The sequence below is a fragment of the Gigantopelta aegis genome, chromosome 4 (genome assembly GCF_016097555.1).
Source record: "Gigantopelta aegis isolate Gae_Host chromosome 4, Gae_host_genome, whole genome shotgun sequence".
In the NCBI taxonomy this organism is placed as follows: Eukaryota; Metazoa; Mollusca; class Gastropoda; order Neomphalida; family Peltospiridae; genus Gigantopelta; species Gigantopelta aegis.
In genome coordinates, this window is record NC_054702.1 from 6356331 (window position 1) to 6378440 (window position 22110).

The 22110-nt window shown below is 36.0% G+C and overlaps 1 protein-coding gene across 3 annotated transcripts in view; it reads right to left on the reverse strand.

Annotated features, from left to right (window-relative positions):
- Nucleotides 1-969: 969 nt before the first annotated feature.
- LOC121372574 overlaps nucleotides 970-22110 on the reverse strand; it is a 31123-nt gene continuing 9982 nt past the window's right edge. Inside the window, exons 2-8 of one of the 3 annotated variants that reach the window (XR_005957955.1) lie at nucleotides 19533-19651; nucleotides 14224-14593; nucleotides 12299-12481; nucleotides 10646-10868; nucleotides 9218-9488; nucleotides 7292-7303; nucleotides 970-1097 (exon numbers count right to left, since the gene is read on the reverse strand). Coding sequence is in view for 1 of the 3 variants with exons in the window: in XM_041498973.1 (XP_041354907.1) it covers nucleotides 9407-9488; nucleotides 10646-10868; nucleotides 12299-12481; nucleotides 14224-14593; nucleotides 19533-19651 (977 nt within the window). In the remaining 2 variants the exon portion in view is untranslated. Of the gene's footprint in view, nucleotides 1098-6495; nucleotides 7304-8478; nucleotides 9489-10645; nucleotides 10869-12298; nucleotides 12482-14223; nucleotides 14594-19532; nucleotides 19652-22110 lie in introns of those variants that run through there. The other 2 variants (XR_005957954.1, XM_041498973.1) reach the window with 2 other exon arrangements.

Consider the following 22110-nt stretch of genomic DNA (forward strand, 5'->3'; position numbering starts at 1 on the left):
AGATGCCAAGGTGCAAATTAACTGTAATAATACATTTCACTGTGCATAAAACTTATTCTTACCTTTTTTTCCCCTGCATTTTTAAGGAAATTTGTTTTAAGTGTACTTCCTTAACAAGAAGTTCTTGTCGTATTAACGATCGAACATGTGCAGACATTACAAAATACCCGGAAGTAAAATAATACGGTTTTCGATTTCGTACGGTTTTCGACAATTGGCGATATACAGTGTTAAAAATGTTACCTACCTCTTTATTAAACCAGAATTATCAGATGTTTACTGTCTTTCTGTTCTTTGCTGTTTGTGAATATAAAATAGTCTGAACATTCGTTTTCATTAGGGTTACCTCACCCTTAGTCCATATCAGTCTAGCCTCTACCCATTGACCAGTCCAGCCTGGGTGTCCCTAACAGAAGCCAAAGCTCCTGCTGACATAGCTCTCTGGTCACTGAGACATACAACCCCCTCACCACGTCAAGGAATGGACTATGAAGGGGAGAACATTTGTAACATATTTAATTTTAAAATAACCAGGTTTTTTTCCAAATATTTAATACCGGTATATTAAAATTAGTAACTGATCATAATTTTCATACTGAATTTTTGAGCTACTCTTATGTCAAGTTGATACAAAAAGTTTACAAAGACTGATGCAATGAAATCATTGTCAGTTGTTCCAACTTTTAGCCTTTGAAATGTTTAGTGCTGGGGTGTCGTTAAACATTCATTCATTCATTCATTCATTCTTTCATTCATTCATTGAAATGTTTAACAAGCAAATGTGTCAAATAATTACTAAATTTCTTATGCCTTTATTTATGGATATTAAGCCTCTAGTTTACTAAAAGCAAGTCAGCTTATAAAATTAATGTATGGAAATTAAAAATAATAAAATTCCATGTAGTTCATTGGTTGATATAATTAGTTTTAAACAATGTATAACTGTGTATTGTTTAACCTCTTACCTCTTGTGGGTATGAAGCTGAAATTCAACATGAACGGTGAGGTGTGGCTCGGACCTGGGTTTAAACCTAGACTATTATTTTGAAAAATGAACATTCTAGTCACCAGATCTCAACACCATCATCGAGGATGAACTGTAAAACCATGATGAAATAGATATTGAGTAAGTAGGTTAATACTAAAATACTTATATCTGATATGAAAGTCTGAACTATAGATTTCAAATAATCACAGAATCCAATAACATAATAAATTATCTCCCCTTATAATTAAATATTTATCAAATGATTAAGAAAGTGTACTTGAAGGAGTTGTTGTTAAAGTTCGTTTTCTTTAATGACACCACCAGCTGTATTTTTCCATTGGTAATAAGGGATCTTTTATATGCACCACTGGCCTCGATGGTATCGTGGTTAAGCTATCGGACATAAAGCTGATAGGTACAGGGTTCGCAGCCGGGTACCGGCTCCCACCCAGAGCATGTGTTAATGGCTCAATGGGTAGGTGTAAGACCAATACACCCTCTTCTCTCTCACTAATGACTAACAACTAACCCACTGTCCTGGATAGACAGCCCAGATAGCTGAGGTGTGTATCCAGGACAGCGTTCTTAAAACTTAACTGGATATAAGCACGGAAATAAGTTAAAGATTATATGCACTATCACATAGACAGGATAGCACATTCCACAGACTTTGATATAGCAGTCATGGTGTCCTGGCTAAGACGAGAAAACCCCCAATGGGGATCGATCCTAGACGGACCCTGCATCATTTAACGTAGGTTTCTTCTTTAGTTTGTAATGTTCTCTTTACAAAATTAATTACTGTACACAAAAAAGGAAGTACAATTTCATCAAAATAAACAATCAAAACTATACAAAATAAGTTTCATGTATACTATCAAAAACATTTGTGTAACTAACAAAAATATTTTATTAATAAAATATTATACAAACATTCCAAATTGAGATATGAAATATACTAAACTTGCATATTACCCGGTAAATGGCTATTCTTACGTTAAAATGGATGTCATATAGATTGCTAGAAAATCACCTGATGAAGGCTGTTTGACAGCAGCCTAAACATTGGGTAGCTATTGTGATAAAATTAAAATGAATGTCATATAGATTGCTTGAAAATCACCTGATGAAGGCTGTTTGACAGCAGCCTAAACATTGGGTAGCTATTGTGATAAAATTAAAATGAATGTCATATAGATTGCTTGAAAATCACCTGATGAAGGCTGTTTGACAGCAGCCTAAACATTGGGTAGCTACTGTGATAAAATTAAAATGAATGTCATATAGATTGCTTGAAAATCACCTGATGAAGGCTGTTTGACAGCAGCCTAAACATTGGGTAGCTACTGTGATAAAATTAAAATGAATGTCATATAGATTGCTTGAAAATCACCTGATGAAGGCTGTTTGACAGCAGCCTAAACATTGGGTAGCTATTGTGATAAAATTAAAGAACATCATTAATGAACATTGACACTACTTTCAAAGGTTACACTTCTTTTCTGTTTCACATAAATCACATTTTCATTGACAACACTAGATATCTAGAAAGTTAGAAACAAAATGGATTTGCTAAACCTGATAATTTCAGACAGAAGTTGTAAGTAATGTGTGTAGTTTAATCATTAAAAGGCTGTAATAGTCAAAATCATTTCACCCTGCCTAATAACTAGCGTCAGCACCTTTAAATAAAAAAGGAACTCTACACCAACCTGTTTTCACGTAAGTTGTGAATACGGACAGTGGAGGACAAATACAATATTAATTGAACCCAGACGTTTATATAGGGATATTGTAATCTCTCTACTATTTGTATATACCCCATTGGTTATCATTAGCACCCCATGTTATTACTTTTCAAAATGGGATTCACAGAAGTCGGTACAGAATATAATAAATTGACAATCTGAAGAGGTTCCGGATTTGAATCGGTTGATAAAGGAAAGTGATTTGACAGTCTTGTTTTGCTAGCTGGCTGATCAACGGGACGATTCACAGCGTGAAGCTGACAAATATCGGAGATTACGCTGTGTAAAACCCTGCCTAATCTGAGAAACACAGACAACGAGCAACAATGTTGTATAAACAATGCAGCAACAAGGTTCAGTTTGTGTGATAAATAAAGTCTGATGATTGCAAACCCAGTGGTAATAACCTAAACCTTCGCAACACAACGTGCGTCATCTCAAAAACTATACAGGGGCCTAAATCCAGCTGTCGGAAGATCGATCACCCAAGGTGATAGGATTGAATCACCTCAGTGGACCCTAACTTTGACTTTTTTACACATCCCAACAGTGCTCCACTACAAGTATATCAACGGCAGTGGTATGTGCTGTCCTGTCTGTGGAAAAGTGCATATAAAAGATCCCTTGTTGCTAATGGAAAAAGGTAGCAGCAGGTTTCCTTTAAAGGTAGGGTCAACTCAAACAAGAGACTTATGTGTTGGAAAGATGCATACCTGGACCACCAACACATACTGACACTTTAGCAAATTAAAAACGAGTAATTTTAGAGTTTAGGGGCAGCCATTTTGTTTTGTTTTTGTGTCGTCCGATGGGATAGCTTGGGGCGAAGTGACGTCAGCTCCTGACCATCTCCTGTATGTACAGTGTAAACAAAAGCAGTAATTTTTGGCAAGGCGCTTCTCTTTGATCAACCTGACTTGTAAAACAGCATAAATGACGTAATAATATAATAAACTATTTAACTAAATATATTTCAAGTTGTATTAACGGAACAAAATGGGGTTATAGTATTTTTCTCTGTTAAATAATCCAAAGGAAAAATGTACACTATTAGGCCTATTGATATGCTACGATGGACCAAAAACGACAACCCATGATACCCAAGTGATAATTTTCTTTTCTTTGGGACTACGTAATTGATCAGTTCTGTGGTTTTAGATGGAAAAGTCTACTTAATCAATAGTTTTACAGAACTATTTACAGTAATAAACCATGTCCATTACAATTTTAGGGGCGACAGGTAATATTCCACAATACCGGTATGTATTTTTGTGTCTAGACAGTGTCAATTAATTGGCTCGTCTGGTTACCAATCAAATACACACCTGCCAATCAGGAATCACAGGTAGAAGCAACTAACGGCATAGACCAATTAACTAAGAAAACATTCCGTGTATCATTTCAGTACATAGGTTAATGCATGGGCAAAACATTGTTTCGACTTATTGTGTAGCCACTTTGACAATGGTATTTTATTTTGTATTGAAAAATAATATATATAGTGCTGGATATACTTATTGCTGGCTTACTGGGATGTGTATTATTACAGAACATTGCAATGTATGACTATATATCATCCCGCAAAAATCAGGTAGATTGTGTTTCTCTAGTTCTAAGGCTCATTCCTGACGTTACGCGTTAAGTATTACGTAACCACCAGCTCGCCAGAGGGCGTACTCACTGAGATGGTACAAAATGGCTGCACCCGTTATATATAATAGCCGTCACATTTAACCGTTTTATTAATTAACTATACAATTATACGTGTTGATATTAAGCAATAATGTGCATTATATATTGTTGTATATGCATACCAAGCCAAATGCCTTAATTGTCCTCTCCTTTAAGCAGCCCAGCTTGATGTGTGTTTGGTCTGGGATCGATCCCTGTGAGTAGGCCATTGGGCTATATCTCGCTCCAGCCAGTAAATCACGACTGGTATATGAAAGGCCGTGGTATGTGCTATTCTGTCTGTAGGATGATGCATATAAAAGATCCCTTGCTACTGATGGAAACATGAAGCGGGTTTCCTCTCTTAGACTTTGTGTCACAATTACCAAATGTTTGCCAATCAATAACCGATGATTAATAAATCAATGTACTCCAGTGATGTCATTAAAGAAATCCAAAGTTTAAACGTTATCCAAACATGGGGTAGGTAGGTGGTGGTTCAGTGGTAGAGTGTTCATCTGAGGTGTGATGGGTCAGAGAATCAATTACCTTTGATCGACATGGATCTTTTACCTCATCCCATCCATGCCCATGGTATGTAATTTCTTGTCTATAGGAAAATACATACATTGTTAGTTATTTTGTTGGACTTTTCCAAGAGGTTTCCTCTCCCACCATCCACTCTCTCTCTCTCTCTCTCTCTCACTCACTCACTCACTCACTCACTCACTCACTCACTCACTCACTCACTCACTCACTCACTCACTCACTCACTCACTCACTCACTCACTCACCTCTCACTCTCTTTCTCTGTCATATGTCTATGTGAGACATAAAATAGCCAAGTTTCAAATGTATGAGGTGTCATTAAATAAATATTCCTTTCTATTTTTCTCCTGAACCGAACACCAAGTGAACTGCAGTGCATGTAGAAATCACAATAACACAAACGTGTATAAATGCAGACAATCTGTTTATTCAGACAGCCAATCAGTGTTAACTTGGTTCCCAAGCAACTTTTCCTCAGTGAAAATATTCCATAGGGGTATGTATTTTTCTGCTACTTACAATAAGATATCCCTCTTATCCTAGTATTAATATCACCTGTGACAAAACACAAATATTAAAATCATGTATGTTTAGTTTAGTTTGTTTTTGTTCAACAACACCACTGGAGCACATTGATTTATTAATCATCGGCGTTTGGATGTGAAACATTCAGTAATTTGACATATAGTCTTAGAGGAAACCCACTACATTTTTCCATTAGCAGCAAGGGATCTTTTATATGCACCATCCTACAGACAGGATAGCACATACCACAACCTTCGGTATACCAGTCATGATGTACTGGCTGGAATGAGAAATAGCTCAATGGGACCACCGACATGGATTGACCCTAGGCCGACCACACAACAGGCGAGCATTTTACCACTGGGCTACACACACCCATCACAATGTCTGATGCAATGTTTTACCACTGGGCTACACACACCCATCACAATGTCTGATGCAATGTTTTACCACTGGGCTACACACACCCATCACAATGTCTGATACAATGTTTTACCACTGGGCTACACACACCCATCACAATGTCTGATGCAATGTTTTACCACTGGGCTACACACACCCATCACAATGTCTGATGCAATGTTTTACCACTGGGCTACACACACCCATCACAATGTCTGATGCAATGTTTTACCACTGGGCTACACACACCCATCACAATGTCTGATGCAATGTTTTACCACTGGGCTACACACACCCATCACAATGTCTGATGCAATGTTTTACCACTGGGCTACACACACCCATCACAATGTCTGATGCAATGTTTTACCACTGGGCTACACACACCCATCACAATGTCTGATGCAATGTTATTTTTGACTGTGTTAATACTTGTTCATATTTTTTTAATAAAAATCTTTGGCAGAATTTTTACCCTTTAGATGAAACCAACTGACATGACAAATACAAGCAGTGTTCATGATTGGTATGACAGAATGTGCTCACCTTTCGTGAACACCTGGGCTGTGTTGTTCATGGTCTATTATATTTGTTAAAATTAAGTACTAGCACTTGGTTTTATAATGTCGTAGACTGCTAACATCAATTTGACACTGAGCTGGTATGATCATTGTTTTGACAGTGATCCATGAGAGCAACTGATAAAATACCATCGAGCTCGGTCTTGGTGAGGTTGTGAAACCAGTCTTGGGAGTGGCAGTCCTCCTAAAGACAAAACTAGAATTCAGAACATGGCATCCTGGTGAGTGGTAGTCTGCCTATAGACAAAACACTTGACAATGATTGCAGGATAAATGTCATCTGGTTAATTTCTAGTCTTAAATTCTATTTAAGACCTGCTTAAACATTAATCTGATTTTGTGCATAATTCCATTTCCACCTTTATCAATATAGTGCATATACAAAATTCCTTTTTCATATTCACATTTCCGTGCAAGGGCATTCAACATGTTAAAACAAAAGGTTTATTGATGAAAAAAATTTCTGGCCACTATCACACACACCACCTTCAAACTGATTTTTTTTTTTTAACAAAAGCCAAATTAAAAACACTCCAACAAGAAAAGAAAAAATCTAAAAGAAAACAGCTTTTTATTAAAATAATAACAATCTGAACATAAATTCCACATTTTCTGGTTGGAAGTAGTATAACAGATTATGAACAAATTATCATATTACATTGAACTAGTTAGTGTATTAGTTAAACATTAAAAAACCCAATAATAATAAGCTAACATGTAGCAATAAACATAATAAGTTAACATATTAGTTTAACTTGTTACAAATAAGCAGTAACATTAAACATACATATAATAATAAATCAATTAATTTATCTGATAATACTTACAAAAATCTTTACCTAAAAATATTCAATATATATATTTTTTTTTATTTTTTTATTATTATATAAATAGTGTTCCTGAGGCAAGTGGCAAATCATGATTCAAACACTTGAAACAATGTTAATAAAATGCCTGGGGTGCTTTTTAACACAAAAATAAATACAATGTATCTCATCTATACTTAAAGAGTCAATGGGTGACACAAACAAAAATGGACTCCCAATAGACTCTTTTTACATGCACATATCCAATCAAGGTCCAGACATGGCCATCCCAGACTTAACCTCTGACATTGCCAGTGGCCAATTCCGGGACAGAAGGGACTATGCCTATGGAACAAAATGTGACAAGGAATGTTTAGTGCATGGACAGTATTATGAGCTTTCAGGCTTTTAGCCATAAAATAATTTGAGGGTCCGTAATAAAACCAAAAACAGATCTTAAAGGCATATTGTCACAGACCACTGACCTGAACAAAAATAATTTGATCTGTCCCTAAATGTAATTTATTCAACCATCTTCATAACCAACATACTCTAGAATTCAAACACTAAAATTGCCGAGAGGGTTGACATGGATTTTAGTCCATCATGATTCAGTTAAGGTGATGCAATAGCTAGATTTGGTTTCCAACAACTAATGTAATTTTTATTTATTATCCATTTTTAGAGAAATAAGGTCCTTAAATCTGTGACAGTATGCCTTTAAGTGCCCCTACTACTGTCCTAGATGGGCTATTAGTTTTAAATCTTTTAAAATTGGACACTGTATTTCACAAATTTGACAAATTTTGAAGAGCAGTTCTCTTACTTTTAATAAATCTAAGAATAATAAAAATGTATCCCTTAATTTCCAAGATTTTACCTTTTGTACCCTCTGTTATTATGGGTAATATAGCATAATAAACTTATACAATAAGAGGTAACAACAAACTGTGACAATGCATGGAAATATTGATATGAGTTAGTATTATCTGTGACACAAGTTTCGGAAGTTGTATAACAAAATGTGGCATGGAATGTTTAGTGAATAGAAATATTATGATCAGCCGGTATTATAATAAAAAATGTGGCATGGAATGTTTAGTGAATAGAAATATTATGATCAGCCGGTATTATAATACAAAATGTGGCATGGAATGTTTAGTGAACAGAAATATTATTATCAGCCGGTATTATAATACAAAATGTGGCATGGAATGTTTAGTGAATAGAAATATTATCATCAGCCGGTATTATAATACAAAATGTGGCATGGAATGTTTAGTGAATAGAAATATTATCATCAGCCGGTATTATAATACAAAATGTGGCATGGAATGTTTAGTAATAGAAATATTATCATCAGCAGGTATTATAATACAAAATGTGGCATGGAATGTTTAGTAATAGAAATATTATCATCAGCCGGTATTATAATACAAAATGTGGCATGGAATGTTTAGTAATAGAAATATTATCATCAGCTGGTATTATTTGTATTACAAGATGGAATGTTTAGTGGATAAAAACAATATTTCTCAATACAACATCCTACATTTATAGCACAACAACCAAAGTATCAGAAAGAATGGTGGACGGAAATATTCTGGCATCACTCAGTACTATGTCCAGTACCATTCACACCGTTATAGATACAAACAAACAAGTCTCAATGGCTTCATACCTATAAAAACTTTTAAAGTCTCGACTCAAGACTATAACAACATTTTGAGTCTAGACCGTAAAGTTTTATGAGCATGGGTCCAGTTCTGTGACAGAATATTTGATGGATGGAACATTGTAACATCAATCATCCCGTATTACATGCAATACGATTCACACTGCAATACTTGTAACAACCTAGCATCATATATTTGATGGATGTAAATATTATGAATGGACGGATATTTTGGGATATCAAATTTTATCATCATCTGTAAAACAACTTACACAGTTGCAGCTGCAACTATCCAGTTTCAAATACTTGGATGGGTATATTCATGGGACGTAAATATTGTGTACCCACTGGCATTGTTTGTGATACAACAGCCTGAAGTTAACAACAAACGTTTGCTGCTTTGGTTGTAAATGTCAGACGGAGATGTTCTGTGGTCCACTGGTGTGATCTGAACACTCAACCTAGACTTGTAACTGTAACAGTCCAGCCTCAACCAGCTTTCGAATTTTTTGTCTCATCTCATTATTAACACTCCGAATATACCTGCAAGATAAAAAGATAAAAAAATAAAAAAATGTTATTCTTGTAGTACAGACATGGAATCCCAGCAGTTCAATTCTGGTTTCAAATCAGCATGTGTGTGTGTATGTTAATCGTTTTTAATAAAACAGTAACTCGGATGTATACAAAATACTTTTTTGTGCATATCATTATATTTAAACACAAGCCCAACATTTACTGTTGAACTTGTACAAGCCCTCTTCTCAACATCTTAACTGAACTTTGAATTTCTTTATTTAACTTTACAAAGCAACATCCCTTCAGTTTTACATAGAAAAACATGAAAATAGCATTTACTATGGAGTTTATTCAGCACATTGTTCTTAACATCTCAGATAAATTCTGTATTTCTAAGAATTAAACAACTAGAAACTCATCAGTTGCAAATCGAAAAAAACCCATGAGATCTGACATTTACCATGTAGCTTGTTCAGTCATTGTTCTTAATATCTCAAATAAAATCTACATTTCTTCAACTTTATTAAATTACATTTCATTTGACTTATTTTGTGATTATATACAAGTAAGATTCAAGCAAGCTATCCTGAGCACACCCACCTCAGTTATCTGGAATGTCTGTCCAGGACTGTTGATTAGTGGTTAGGTTGTTAGTGGTTATTGAGAGAGAACTCAATGTAGTGGCCTTATACCGAGTCGTTAAAGATACTCTCCTTATGTCTAATGGCTTAACCACAACACCATGGAGGCCACTTCAATTTAATATAACTCATCATTTATAAATGCAAAACAAAACGAACCAAGAAAGCAGAGATGCACATTATAACTGGTATACCGCAATATACATTTTGAACAATACATATAGCGACATTTTTCTAGTGTACCAGTATATTGTACTTATATATTTTGCACGTGTGTTAGTGCACATGTATTATATTTTGAAAAAAATATTTCCAGTTTAAGAACATAAACAATAGCTTCACTTATTCGAAACGAATCGTGATTGACTGGTGTATCATTTTATTAGGTTATACATGAAATCAGAGCATTATCAATTCTAATAATTGAGAACTGGTCTTCACAGTATATCGTGGTACATATCGCAATTCATGTTCCTGAATCGCAATATGGAAATTTTGGCAACAGCCATCTCTAAATGAAAGCCTATAATGAGCAGTTACCGTGACGCTTGTTCCGGCCTCGTCCTCAACATCTCAAACAGACTCTGTATTTCTGGATCCACGAGGATCTCTCGGAGTTCCGGGTCGGCCAGAATATCCTGAACCTTCTCGTCTTCTTCTGACGATAAGCCGGCTGGATCATGGACAGAAATATCGGTAACCGTCGGGCCTGATGTTGCATTCTGTCCTACACTCGATTCAGCCAGGTTCGAGAAATGATCACCTGTAGACACGATACACATTTATATATAAAATGTACTGAATGATTCAGTGACAAAAATTAATGAAGAAAGTTTGCTTGAATGAATGAATAAATGAATGATCCAATGACAAAAATTAATGAATGAAAGTTTGCATGAATGAATGAATGAATGAATGAATGAATGAATGAGTCATACCAGACTGGATTAACAAGTCTAAGTTGTTGTTTTTAAGATCAACACAAATAAACTAATATGACTGAGTCTCCATAAAATAAAAACCAAACTGACGTGAATTAAAATGCATGGTAGGGGCGGGATTTAGCTCAGTCAGTTGAGTGCTCGCTTGAGGTGCTTGCGTTGCAGGATTGAACCCCCTCAATGGATCCGTTCAACTGATTAGGTTTTGTCTCGTTCCAACCTATGCACCACATCTGGTCAAAGGCTGTGGTGTGTGCTTTTCTGTTTGTGGGAAATTGCATATAAAAGACCCCTTGCTGCATTAGGAAAATGTAGCAGATTCCCTCTGTTGACTACGAGTCAGAATTACCAAATGTTTGACATCCAGTAGCCAATGGTTAATTAATCAATGTGCTCTAGTGGTGTTGTTAAACAAAACAAACTTTTTTTAACTTTAAAATTCATGGTACAGAGAATATGAATTTGGTTTAACTGGCACTCCAGTGGGATCACTGAGTGAGTTTGATTGAGAGGTGTTCTTATCACTTGATGTTCCAGGGACATTTCTACACCACTTTTATTTCTACACATTAAAAAATATATATGCAAAGAAAAAAACACACATTTTTTTTTTTTTTAGAAAAGTAATGTGTAAAGATACAAGGAATCTGAATATATTAAAGTTTGTATGGTTTAACAACACCACTAGAGCACACTGATTTATCAATCATCGGCGATCGGATGTCAACATTTGTTAATTTTGACAAATAGTCATAGAGGAAAGCTGCAATATGTTTCCATTAATAGCAATGCATCTTTTATATCCACCATCTCACAGACGGGATAGCACACACCATGGCCTTTGATATACCAGTCATGGTGCACTGGCTGGAATGAAAAATAGCACGATGAGCCCACCAACAGGAATCAATCCAAGACTGACCATGCATCAAGCAACATAACTTTTTCATGATGCATAAAATGCATTTGGAGTTTATAGCACAAACACCAAGACATCCAAAAATACGCTGGATTGGCCAATATTGAGAATTTTAGACAGAATAATAATAATTTGTAATTTAATAGTACAAAAGATGTAAAGACCAATTTTTATTAATTATTTTTTAACACTGCCTTAGAACTAGTGTCAGTGCCTTTAATATTACACCATTATAAGTAGCACAAGACATTCTATTTTAAAAAGACCTACAATTGGTGTGGTGATCACTCAGTACTGTGCTGCTAGATTTGACTGAACACTAAAACACAATACCCATGAGGTTGCAGAAATCTGTGAAAAACTTCTGCATTTCCGGGTTGTTCTGATATTTCTGTGACGCAGCTTTTGGGTCTTTCTGAAACTCGCCGATAGCCTGTACGAACCTCGGATCAGTCAGACGTTTGCTCAGTGTCTCGTCCTGCTGAATCTGGGTCAGTAGGTCATCTGTGACCCAGTCTGAAAGTAATCACCAATGATGACAGACTGACAGACAGACAAATGTACATGTAACTCACAGCAAGTCAGATATCCTAAGAAGAAAACAAATACACTGAACTGTTCATCCATTCATCCTCCATCTATCTATGCACACATCCATCCTTCCTCTATCTATGCACACATCCATCCTCCCTCTATTTGTGCACACATCGATCCTCCCTCTATCTATGCACACATCCATCCTTCCTCTATCCATGCACACATCCCTCCATCCCTCTATCTATGCACACATCCATCCTCCCTCTATCTATGCACACATCCATCCATCTATCTATACACACATCCATCCTCCCTCTATTTGTGCACACATCCATCCTCCCTCTATCTATGCACCCATCCATCCTCCCTCTATCTATGCACACATCCATCCTCCCTCTATCTATGCACACACCCATCCATCCATCTATCTGTGCACACACCCATCCATCCATCTATCTGTGCACACACCCATCCATCCATCTATCTATGCACACCCATCCATCCATCCATCCATCTATGCACACACCCATCCATCCATCTATGCACACACCCATCCATCCATCCATCTATGCACACACCCATCCATCCATGCACACACCCATCCATCCATCTATGCACACACCCATCCATCCATCCATGCACACACCCATCCATCCATCTATCTGTGCACACACCCATCCATCCATCTATGCACACACCCATCCAACCATCTATCTATGCACACATCCAACTATCCATCTATGCACACATCCATCCATCCATCTATGCACACATCCATCTGTCCATCCATCCACTGATCTACCTACTTATCCATCCACACATCCATCTATCCAACCATCCACCCATCGAACTATCAAACACCTCTTCCTATCCATACATCCAGCCACTCAGAGACCCAACCACACACCCATCCAACTATCAAACACCTCTTCCTACCCATACATCCAGCCACTCAGAGACCCAACCACACACCCATCCAACTATCAAACACCTCTTCCTACCCATACATCCAGCCACTCAGAGACCCAACCAGACACCCATTCAACTATCAAACACCTCTTCCTACCCATACATCCAGCCACTCAGAGACCCAACCACACACCCATCCAACTATCAAACACCTCTTCCTACCCATACATCCAGCCACTCAGAGACCCAACCACACACCCATCCAACTATCAAACACCTCTTCCTACCCATACATCCAGCCACTCAGAGACCCAACCACACACCCATCCAACTATCAAACACCTCTTCCTACCCATACATCCAGCCACTCAGAGACCCAACCACACACCCATCCAACTATCAAACACCTCTTCCTATCCATACATCCAGCCACTCAGAGACCCAACCACACACCCATCCAACTATCAAACACCTCTTCCTATCCATACATCCAGCCACTCAGAGACCCAACCACACACCCATCCAACTATCAAACACCTCTTCCTACCCATACATCCAGCCATTCAGAGACCCAACCACACACCCATCCAACTATCAAACACCTCTTCCTACCCATACATCCAGCCACTCAGAGACCCAACCACACACCCATCCAACTATCAAACACCTCTTCCTATCCATACATCCAGCCACTCAGAGACCCAACCACACACCCATTCAACTATCAAACACCTCTTCCTGCCCATACATCCAGCCACTCAGAGACCCAACCACACACCCATTCATGGATGGATGTCTTTAATAAGTCTGACCTTTCTTCTCAAGGAACTGCTGTGAAGCTTCCATAGCTTGCTGAACTTCAGAAAACCGAAACTTGGAATCATCTTCTTTTGTATTTGGCTTAATATACGGAATATTTTCCTCTTCACATGTTTCCTTTGCACTTTTACCACTGTCATGCCTTGTATTAGCAATGTCTTTACCCGCCTTGTTCTTGGTATCACCAAAGAGAAATCCCTTCTTAAGTCCACCAAACATCCCTGAGCTGGCCGTACTAGACGAGGTCTGCCTTGTGTCAGTCTTGGCTTTGCAGATCTCTGTGCCACTCGGTTTGTGTACGTTCCTCTCAGTGCTTCTTTCTTCTGCTCTTTTATTGTCAGGTAGTGGTTTAGAATGTAGTATCTACAAGAGAAAGTTCCACTATTTCTGAACTCTTTCCTTATCATTCTCAACTGCATACATTACTACTATTCAAATCCATTCTCAATATCAAAAAGAAAAGGAAAACGTGGTCGATTTCTGGTTTGTAAACATCACTGATTTTGTAAAGTGCAGATTGTTTCTATTTGTTTCTATTTATTACAATATTATTAAAATATGTTGAAGATTATTATTTTATGAAAGTTCAAGACGTTTGAAAGGATATATTCAGGTGCGTAGCATGATCTGGACCTGGAGGGGGTTAGAATATGAACCAAGTGGACCCTTTTTCTGTTTTGCTTTTGCACCACCAGAAACTCCATATGTATAAACCTAGATGCTTTAGTTCTGAAAGCAGACCATTTGTCTACGCCCCTGATATTTGCCTACAATGACATGGATGATATGGACTCGTTGGGTGAAAGTGAAAATAAACTTGGTGAAAGAGTCATAAACAATGGCATCAACAACTGTACAAGTAAATTACGTTCTTGTGTATATTTGGCATCAACAACTGTACAAGTAAATTACGTTCTTGTGTATATTTGGCATCAACAACTGTACAAGTAAATTACGTTCTTGTGTATATTTGGCATCAACAACTGTACAAGTAAATTACGTTCTTGTGTATATTTGGCATCAACAACTGTACAAGTAAATTACGTTCTTGTGTATATTTGGCATCAACAACTGTACAAGTAAATTACGTTCTTGTGTATATTTGGCATCAACAACTGTACAAGTAAATTACGTTCTTGTGTATATTTGGCATCAACAACTGTACAAGTAAATTACGTTCTTGTGTATATTTGGCATCAACAACTGTACAAGTAAATTACGTTCTTGTGTATATTTGGCATCAACAACTGTACAAGTAAATTACGTTCTTGTGTATATTTGGCATCAACAACTGTACAAGTAAATTACGTTCTTGTGTATATTTGGCATCAACAACTGCACAAGTAAATTACGTTCTTGTGTATATTTGGCATCAACAACTGCACAAGTAAATTACGTTCTTGTGTATATTTGGCATCAACAACTGCACAAGTAAATTACGTTCTTGTGTATATTTGGCATCAACAACTGTACAAGTAAATTACGTTCTTGTGTATATTTGGCATCAACAACTGTACAAGTAAATTACGTTCTTGTGTATATTTGGCATCAACAACTGTACAAGTAAATTACGTTCTTGTGTATATTTGGCATCAACAACTGTACAAGTAAATTACGTTCTTGTGTATATTTGGCATCAACAACTGTACAAGTAAATTACGTTCTTGTGTATATTTGGCATCAACAACTGCACAAGTAAATTACGTTCTTGTGTATAATTTGGCATCAACAACTGTACAAGTAAATTACACTTACTAGGATGGCTCCTAAAAATATGACATTGACTAAAGATTGTGTTACATTAGTTTTTTCCTACAATATGAGATAAGTTCAAAATGACAAACTTCACCTTGGAAATTTGGTTTAGAGATGACATTTTCTGATTGTTAAGTTAGATACGACAAAGTTAACTAATAATACAAATTACACATGAAAATATAATTACCATGATGACAACATTTTGATTATCGCTAAACAAAGAGAATAATGAACACTCTAAAGATTAAGTGGTGGGTTATAGCCCAGTGGTAAGGCGCTCGATTGATGTGCTTTCGATCTGGGATCGATCCCCGTCAGTGGGCCCATTGGGCTATATCTCACTCCAGCCAGTGCACCCCGACTGGTATATCAAAGGCTGTGGTATGTGTTATCCGAGGGTATAATCTACCATACATTTTGGGGCTGGTGAACAGCCCCATTCCCCTAACGTGAATTCCCAATCCAATACCAAATTTTTTCCCAATTTCAACTCAACAGTTTCCCAATTAAGATTCCCAAAGTTGCTCTTAAAGTGACTACAATTGTGATATAAAACGTTACCATTTTGAATGGTGATATAATCATGACAATGACATCAAGCTCTGTGACATTTGATACAACTTTGGGAATAACTGTTTTAGGTGTCAAAGTAATTATAACTTTGCTTATACTCTACTGATTTAATTTGCATCAACCATACCGAGGTAAGAAGATTTAAGCCCTTATGGGATAACTGCTTTGAACAACATATCATACAGCATACAGCATAATGAAAAAGACATTGAGAAACTTGTTAAAATAAATAAAACAATTGTTTTTGTATAGTTTTTAATGCTTTATATGATGAAGATATATATAAAACGGGAACACTAATTTGATCAATGTATTGGTTTTGATTATTCTTGAAAATCCCCTTTTTTTGTATTTGAAACGTTATTTTTTTCCAATTGACCAAAAAGGGACCCTTAAAAACTTGTCTATATTATACTCTGTATCCTGTTTATGGGATGATGCATATAAATTAAAAAGATCTTCTTTTGGAAAGTAGAAATATTTGCTACTAATGGAAAAATGTAGCGGGTTTCCTCTCTAAGACTATATGTCAAAATTACTAAATGTTAAATATCCAATAGCTGATGATGAATAAATCAATGTACTCTAGTGATGTTGTAATTTAACAAAACAAACTGTTTTTCCCTCTAGGTTAGTGTCAGTATTGAGACATGAACCCAGACCTGTGCCGTTTCTAGGAGATTCAAATGAAATAAAATAATCTAGAAGGAAAAAAAAAACCTTCTGAAAATAGTTAATTAAATACAGATGATCAGGAAGAATTAACATGTTCTTTAAGTTAAAAAACAAAGTCCCTATATTTGAATCGGTACTTAAGCAGTACGATGCTTTAATGTTCTTTAAGTCAAAAAACTAAGTTTGTACATTTGAATCAGTACTTGAGCAGTACGATGCTTTAATGTTCTTTAAGTTAAAAAACATTTTGTTTGTACACTGGAATCGGTACTTGAGCAGTATGATGCTTTAATGTTCTTTAAGTTAAAAAGAAAGTTTGTACATTTGAATCGGTACTTGAGCAGTACGATGCTTTAATGTTCTTAAGTTAAAAAACATTTTGTTTGTACACTGGAATCGGTACTTGAGCAGTATGATGCTTTAATGTTCTTTAAGTTAAAAACAAAGTTTGTACATTTGAATCGGTACTTGAGCAGTATGATGCTTTAATGTTCTTTAAGTTAAAAAACAAAGTTTGTACATTTGAATCGGTACTTGAGCAGTATGATGCTTTAATGTTCTTTAAGTTAAAAAACAAAGTTTGTACATTTGAATCGGTACTTGAGCAGTATGATGCTTTAATGTTCTTTAAGTTAAAAAACAAAGTTTGTACATTTGAATCGGTACTTGAGCAGTATGATGCTTTAATGTTCTTTAAGTTAAAAAACAAAGTTTGTACATTTGAATCGGTACTTGAGCAGTATGATGCTTTAATGTTCTTTAAGTTAAAAACAAAGTTTGTACATTTGAATCGGTACTTGAGCAGTATGATGCTTTAATGTTCTTTAAGTTAAAAAACAAAGTTTGTACATTTGAATCGGTACTTGAGCAGTATGATGCTTTAATGTTCTTTAAGTTAAAAACAAAGTTTGTACATTTGAATCGGTACTTGAGCAGTATGATGCTTTAATGCTCTTTAAGTTAAGAAACAAAGTACGTACATTTGAATCGGTACTTGAGACGCATGATGATTTAATGTTCTTTAAGTTAAAAACAAAGTACGTACATTTGAATCGGTACTTGAGACGTATGATGCTTTAATGTTCTTTAAGTTAAAAAACAAAGTACGTACATTTGAATCGGTACTTGAGCAGTATGATGCTTTAATGTTCTTTAAGTTAAAAACAAAGTACGTACATTTGAATCGGTACTTGAGACGTATGATGCTTTAATGTTCTTTAAGTTAAAAAACAAAGTACGTGCATTTGAATCGGTACTTGAGCAGTATGATGCTTTAATGTTCTTTAAGTTAAAAGACAAAGTACGTGCATTTGAATCGGTACTTGAGACGTATGATGCTTTAATGTTCTTTAAGTTAAAAAACAAAGTTTGTACATTTGAATCGGTACTTGAGCAGTATGATGCTTTAATGTTCTTTAAGTTAAAAAACAAAGTTTGTACATTTGAATCGGTACTTGAGCAGTATGATGCTTTAATGTTCTTTAAGTTAAAAAACAAAGTTTGTACATTTGAATCGGTACTTGAGCAGTATGATGCTTTAATGTTCTTTAAGTTAAAAAACAAAGTTTGTACATTTGAATCGGTACTTGAGCAGTATGATGCTTTAATGTTCTTTAAGTTAAAAAACAAAGTTTGTACATTTGAATCGGTACTTGAGCAGTATGATGCTTTAATGTTCTTTAAGTTAAAAAACAAAGTTTGTACATTTGAATCGGTACTTGAGCAGTATGATGCTTTAATGTTCTTTAAGTTAAAAAACAAAGTTTGTACATTTGAATCGGTACTTGAGCAGTATGATGCTTTAATGTTCTTTAAGTTAAAAAACAAAGTTTGTACATTTGAATCGGTACTTGAGCAGTATGATGCTTTAATGTTCTTTAAGTTTAAAAACAAAGTTTGTACATTTGAATCGGTACTTGAGCAGTATGATGCTTTAATGCTCTTTAAGTTAAAAACAAAGTTTGTACATTTGAATCGGTACTTGAGCAGTATGATGCTTTAATGCTCTTTAAGTTAAAAAACAAAGTTTGTACATTTGAATCGGTACTTGAGCAGTATGATGCTTTAATGCTCTTTAAGTTAAAAACAAAGTTTGTACATTTGAATCGGTACTTGAGCAGTATGATGCTTTAATGTTCTTTAAGTTAAAAAACAAAGTTTGTACATTTGAATCGGTACTTGAGCAGTATGATGCTTTAATGTTCTTTAAGTTAAAAAACAAAGTTTGTACATTTGAATCGGTACTTGAGACGTATGATGCTTTAATGCTCTTTAAGTTAAAAAACAAAGTACGTACATTTGAATCGGTACTTGAGACGTATAATGGATTCTGGTTTCTGCTCGATACGTCCATGTTCTCTCGCAACACTCCCATGTGTTGAAGCAGATCGCTCATATCCTCCAATGGAGGCACGTCTGAAATAAAGAAATCTAATCATGTATATGCACATAAGTTGCACAATAAAACCTATTAAAAGTATTCACATAAAAGAAGCATATCTGATATTTTTGGGTTGGGTGTATTGGGGCCTGTATTAATATTTACACTGATTTTATTTGTGCTTAGTGGGGCAAATACAATAGTGATTTGTGTAGGCAAATATTGATATTTAAATATGAAAAATGTACCTAATAACAGTAATATGGTGTTATAAAAATACTTGCATACGTACCTTTTGAACCCCACTGGTAATTGTCTATATATCAGCCCTACTCCCATGGCTAGTGATATTCAATATTGGACTAGTAAATAACTACTATTGCCATGCTCAACGGCTAGAGAATTGTTTTGGGTCAAATGTTGCAGTCAAGTCTATTTTGTAAATATGAATATCCTGCCCTCACCCCAACCCCTCAATGTTAGTGTGTTTAAGCTCCATCTCCCTCTTTAGGTGACATATCTGATTATTACTGTTATTTAGTAAAACTGTATTAACTTAAAGTAAAGTAGGGCTAGTACATTTTTTAAAATGACTGATCCTATGGCTTGTGGATTTTATAAAAATTCTAGAATTTACCAGGATTTTAAGTGGGAACACATCACAGGCCCGAAGGGTGGACAGCCCTCTCCCCCACTTTAAAATATATGGGGTTTTTTTGGTCATACATTATATAAATAAATAAAAATATGGATTTTGCCCACCAAAAAACCAATAGAGATTGTGTCCCCCCATCCCCACATGTCAGATATTATTATCATAGGCCTGTATCAAATATCAGGATTAAGAGGGGCATGACCATATGCCCTTCTTTCACCCTGCCCCAAACACACACCCTGGCCACATCTGTCGATAATTAAGTAGTAAATGAACAACATTTAAAATAAGGAATCACAGTGACACTATATTTACAGTGCTCTGAGCAAACCGAGCCAAGCAACAATCACAATAGTAACATCTTGTTTTGACCGTATTCCAGTTTGCCCCGGATCGTTTCACCGAGTTATTTTGCCTCCTAAATGGGCCATTTTATTTATGTTTTTGGTTTTCTGTAATAATTTTTTTTATTTTATTTATAATTGATGTTCATGTTTGTTTCTTATGAGCAATTTTGAATAAATATGAATAATAATTTTTTTTAAACTAGAAGCTTTTATTTATTTATGTGGTTGGCTTTGGTTTTATACATGTATATTGGTAAACATTTTAAGCAAGTCTATGGTTTTTATATACAATTTATTTTATCTGATTTTAGGCAAGTCTCGCACATTAAAACAAGCACACTTTGCACATGCCCCTTCTTTTGTTGTGTGTTACATGTATCTTTTCTCTTCTGTCTATGGGCAGTTTGTGCACTCTGTCAGTTGACTTCAGAGGTGCTCAGTTTTTGTCATACATTGATTATTTGGCAAGACTTCTGAAAGTTCCAGCATTCAGTTCATTCAGGCTTAGGGTTAGGGTTAGTGATAGTATTAGCATACATGCTGGAACGTTCAGAAGTCTTTCCGATTATTTTATATTTGGAGTTGAAGATTTATATTATATCAAGTTATGGACCCAGGTCCCATATATTTTGTAAGTGTAAGTTATATATAAAATTTAATAATATACTCTTCGCAAAAAAAAAATTGACATTGGTAAAAATAATGTTATCGGATTATTTTTACAGAATCAAAGACATCATAAAGACAATCAAGTAAGTGAGCGAATGGTGATGCAAAAACACTAGAAAACGTTTGATTCACATAGACGTAGCTATAGTCAACATTTGTACTGAAACGCAAAAGCGCAATTCTCAGAGAAGCACGTGCATCATGAAGTTCTGTAACTTTGCATGCCGAACCCTCCATTGGTGGGGCATAAAAGGCCACATCAGCAGTAATTCATACTGACTGCATAACGACACTGTAGGTAACGCAATAATGCAGAGATTGATGTTAGCTCAACGCAATAATGCCATTGGGAAATTGCAAGCAGGGGCAACTCAATAAGCTGTGGCAAGGCACTTTGGTGTCTCCAGACAAACCATCTCTGCTTTATGGGCATGATACAACACCACTCAAAGTGTTAATGACAGGCCAAGGTCAGGTCATCCCAGAGTAACCACCGCCGCTCAAGATCGATACATCTGGGTATGTCATCTTCAAAATCGAACCACAAAGGCAACAACCACAGCAACACAAAACCCTAGACTGCGTAGAATTTCTAACCAGACAGTTCATAATCAGCTGAGGGAGGCAGAAATTTTTCCTAGAAGACCAGTGCAACGTAACGTTTTGACCACACATCACTTAGCGGAATGTCTGCAGTGGTGCCAGCAGAGGGTGGGATGGACATGTGCCAGGTGGAGGACTGTTTTGTTTTCAGATGAGTCTCGTTTTCTCCTGCCACGTGCTGATGGACGCACACGTGTCTATAGACGTCCAGGGGAACGTT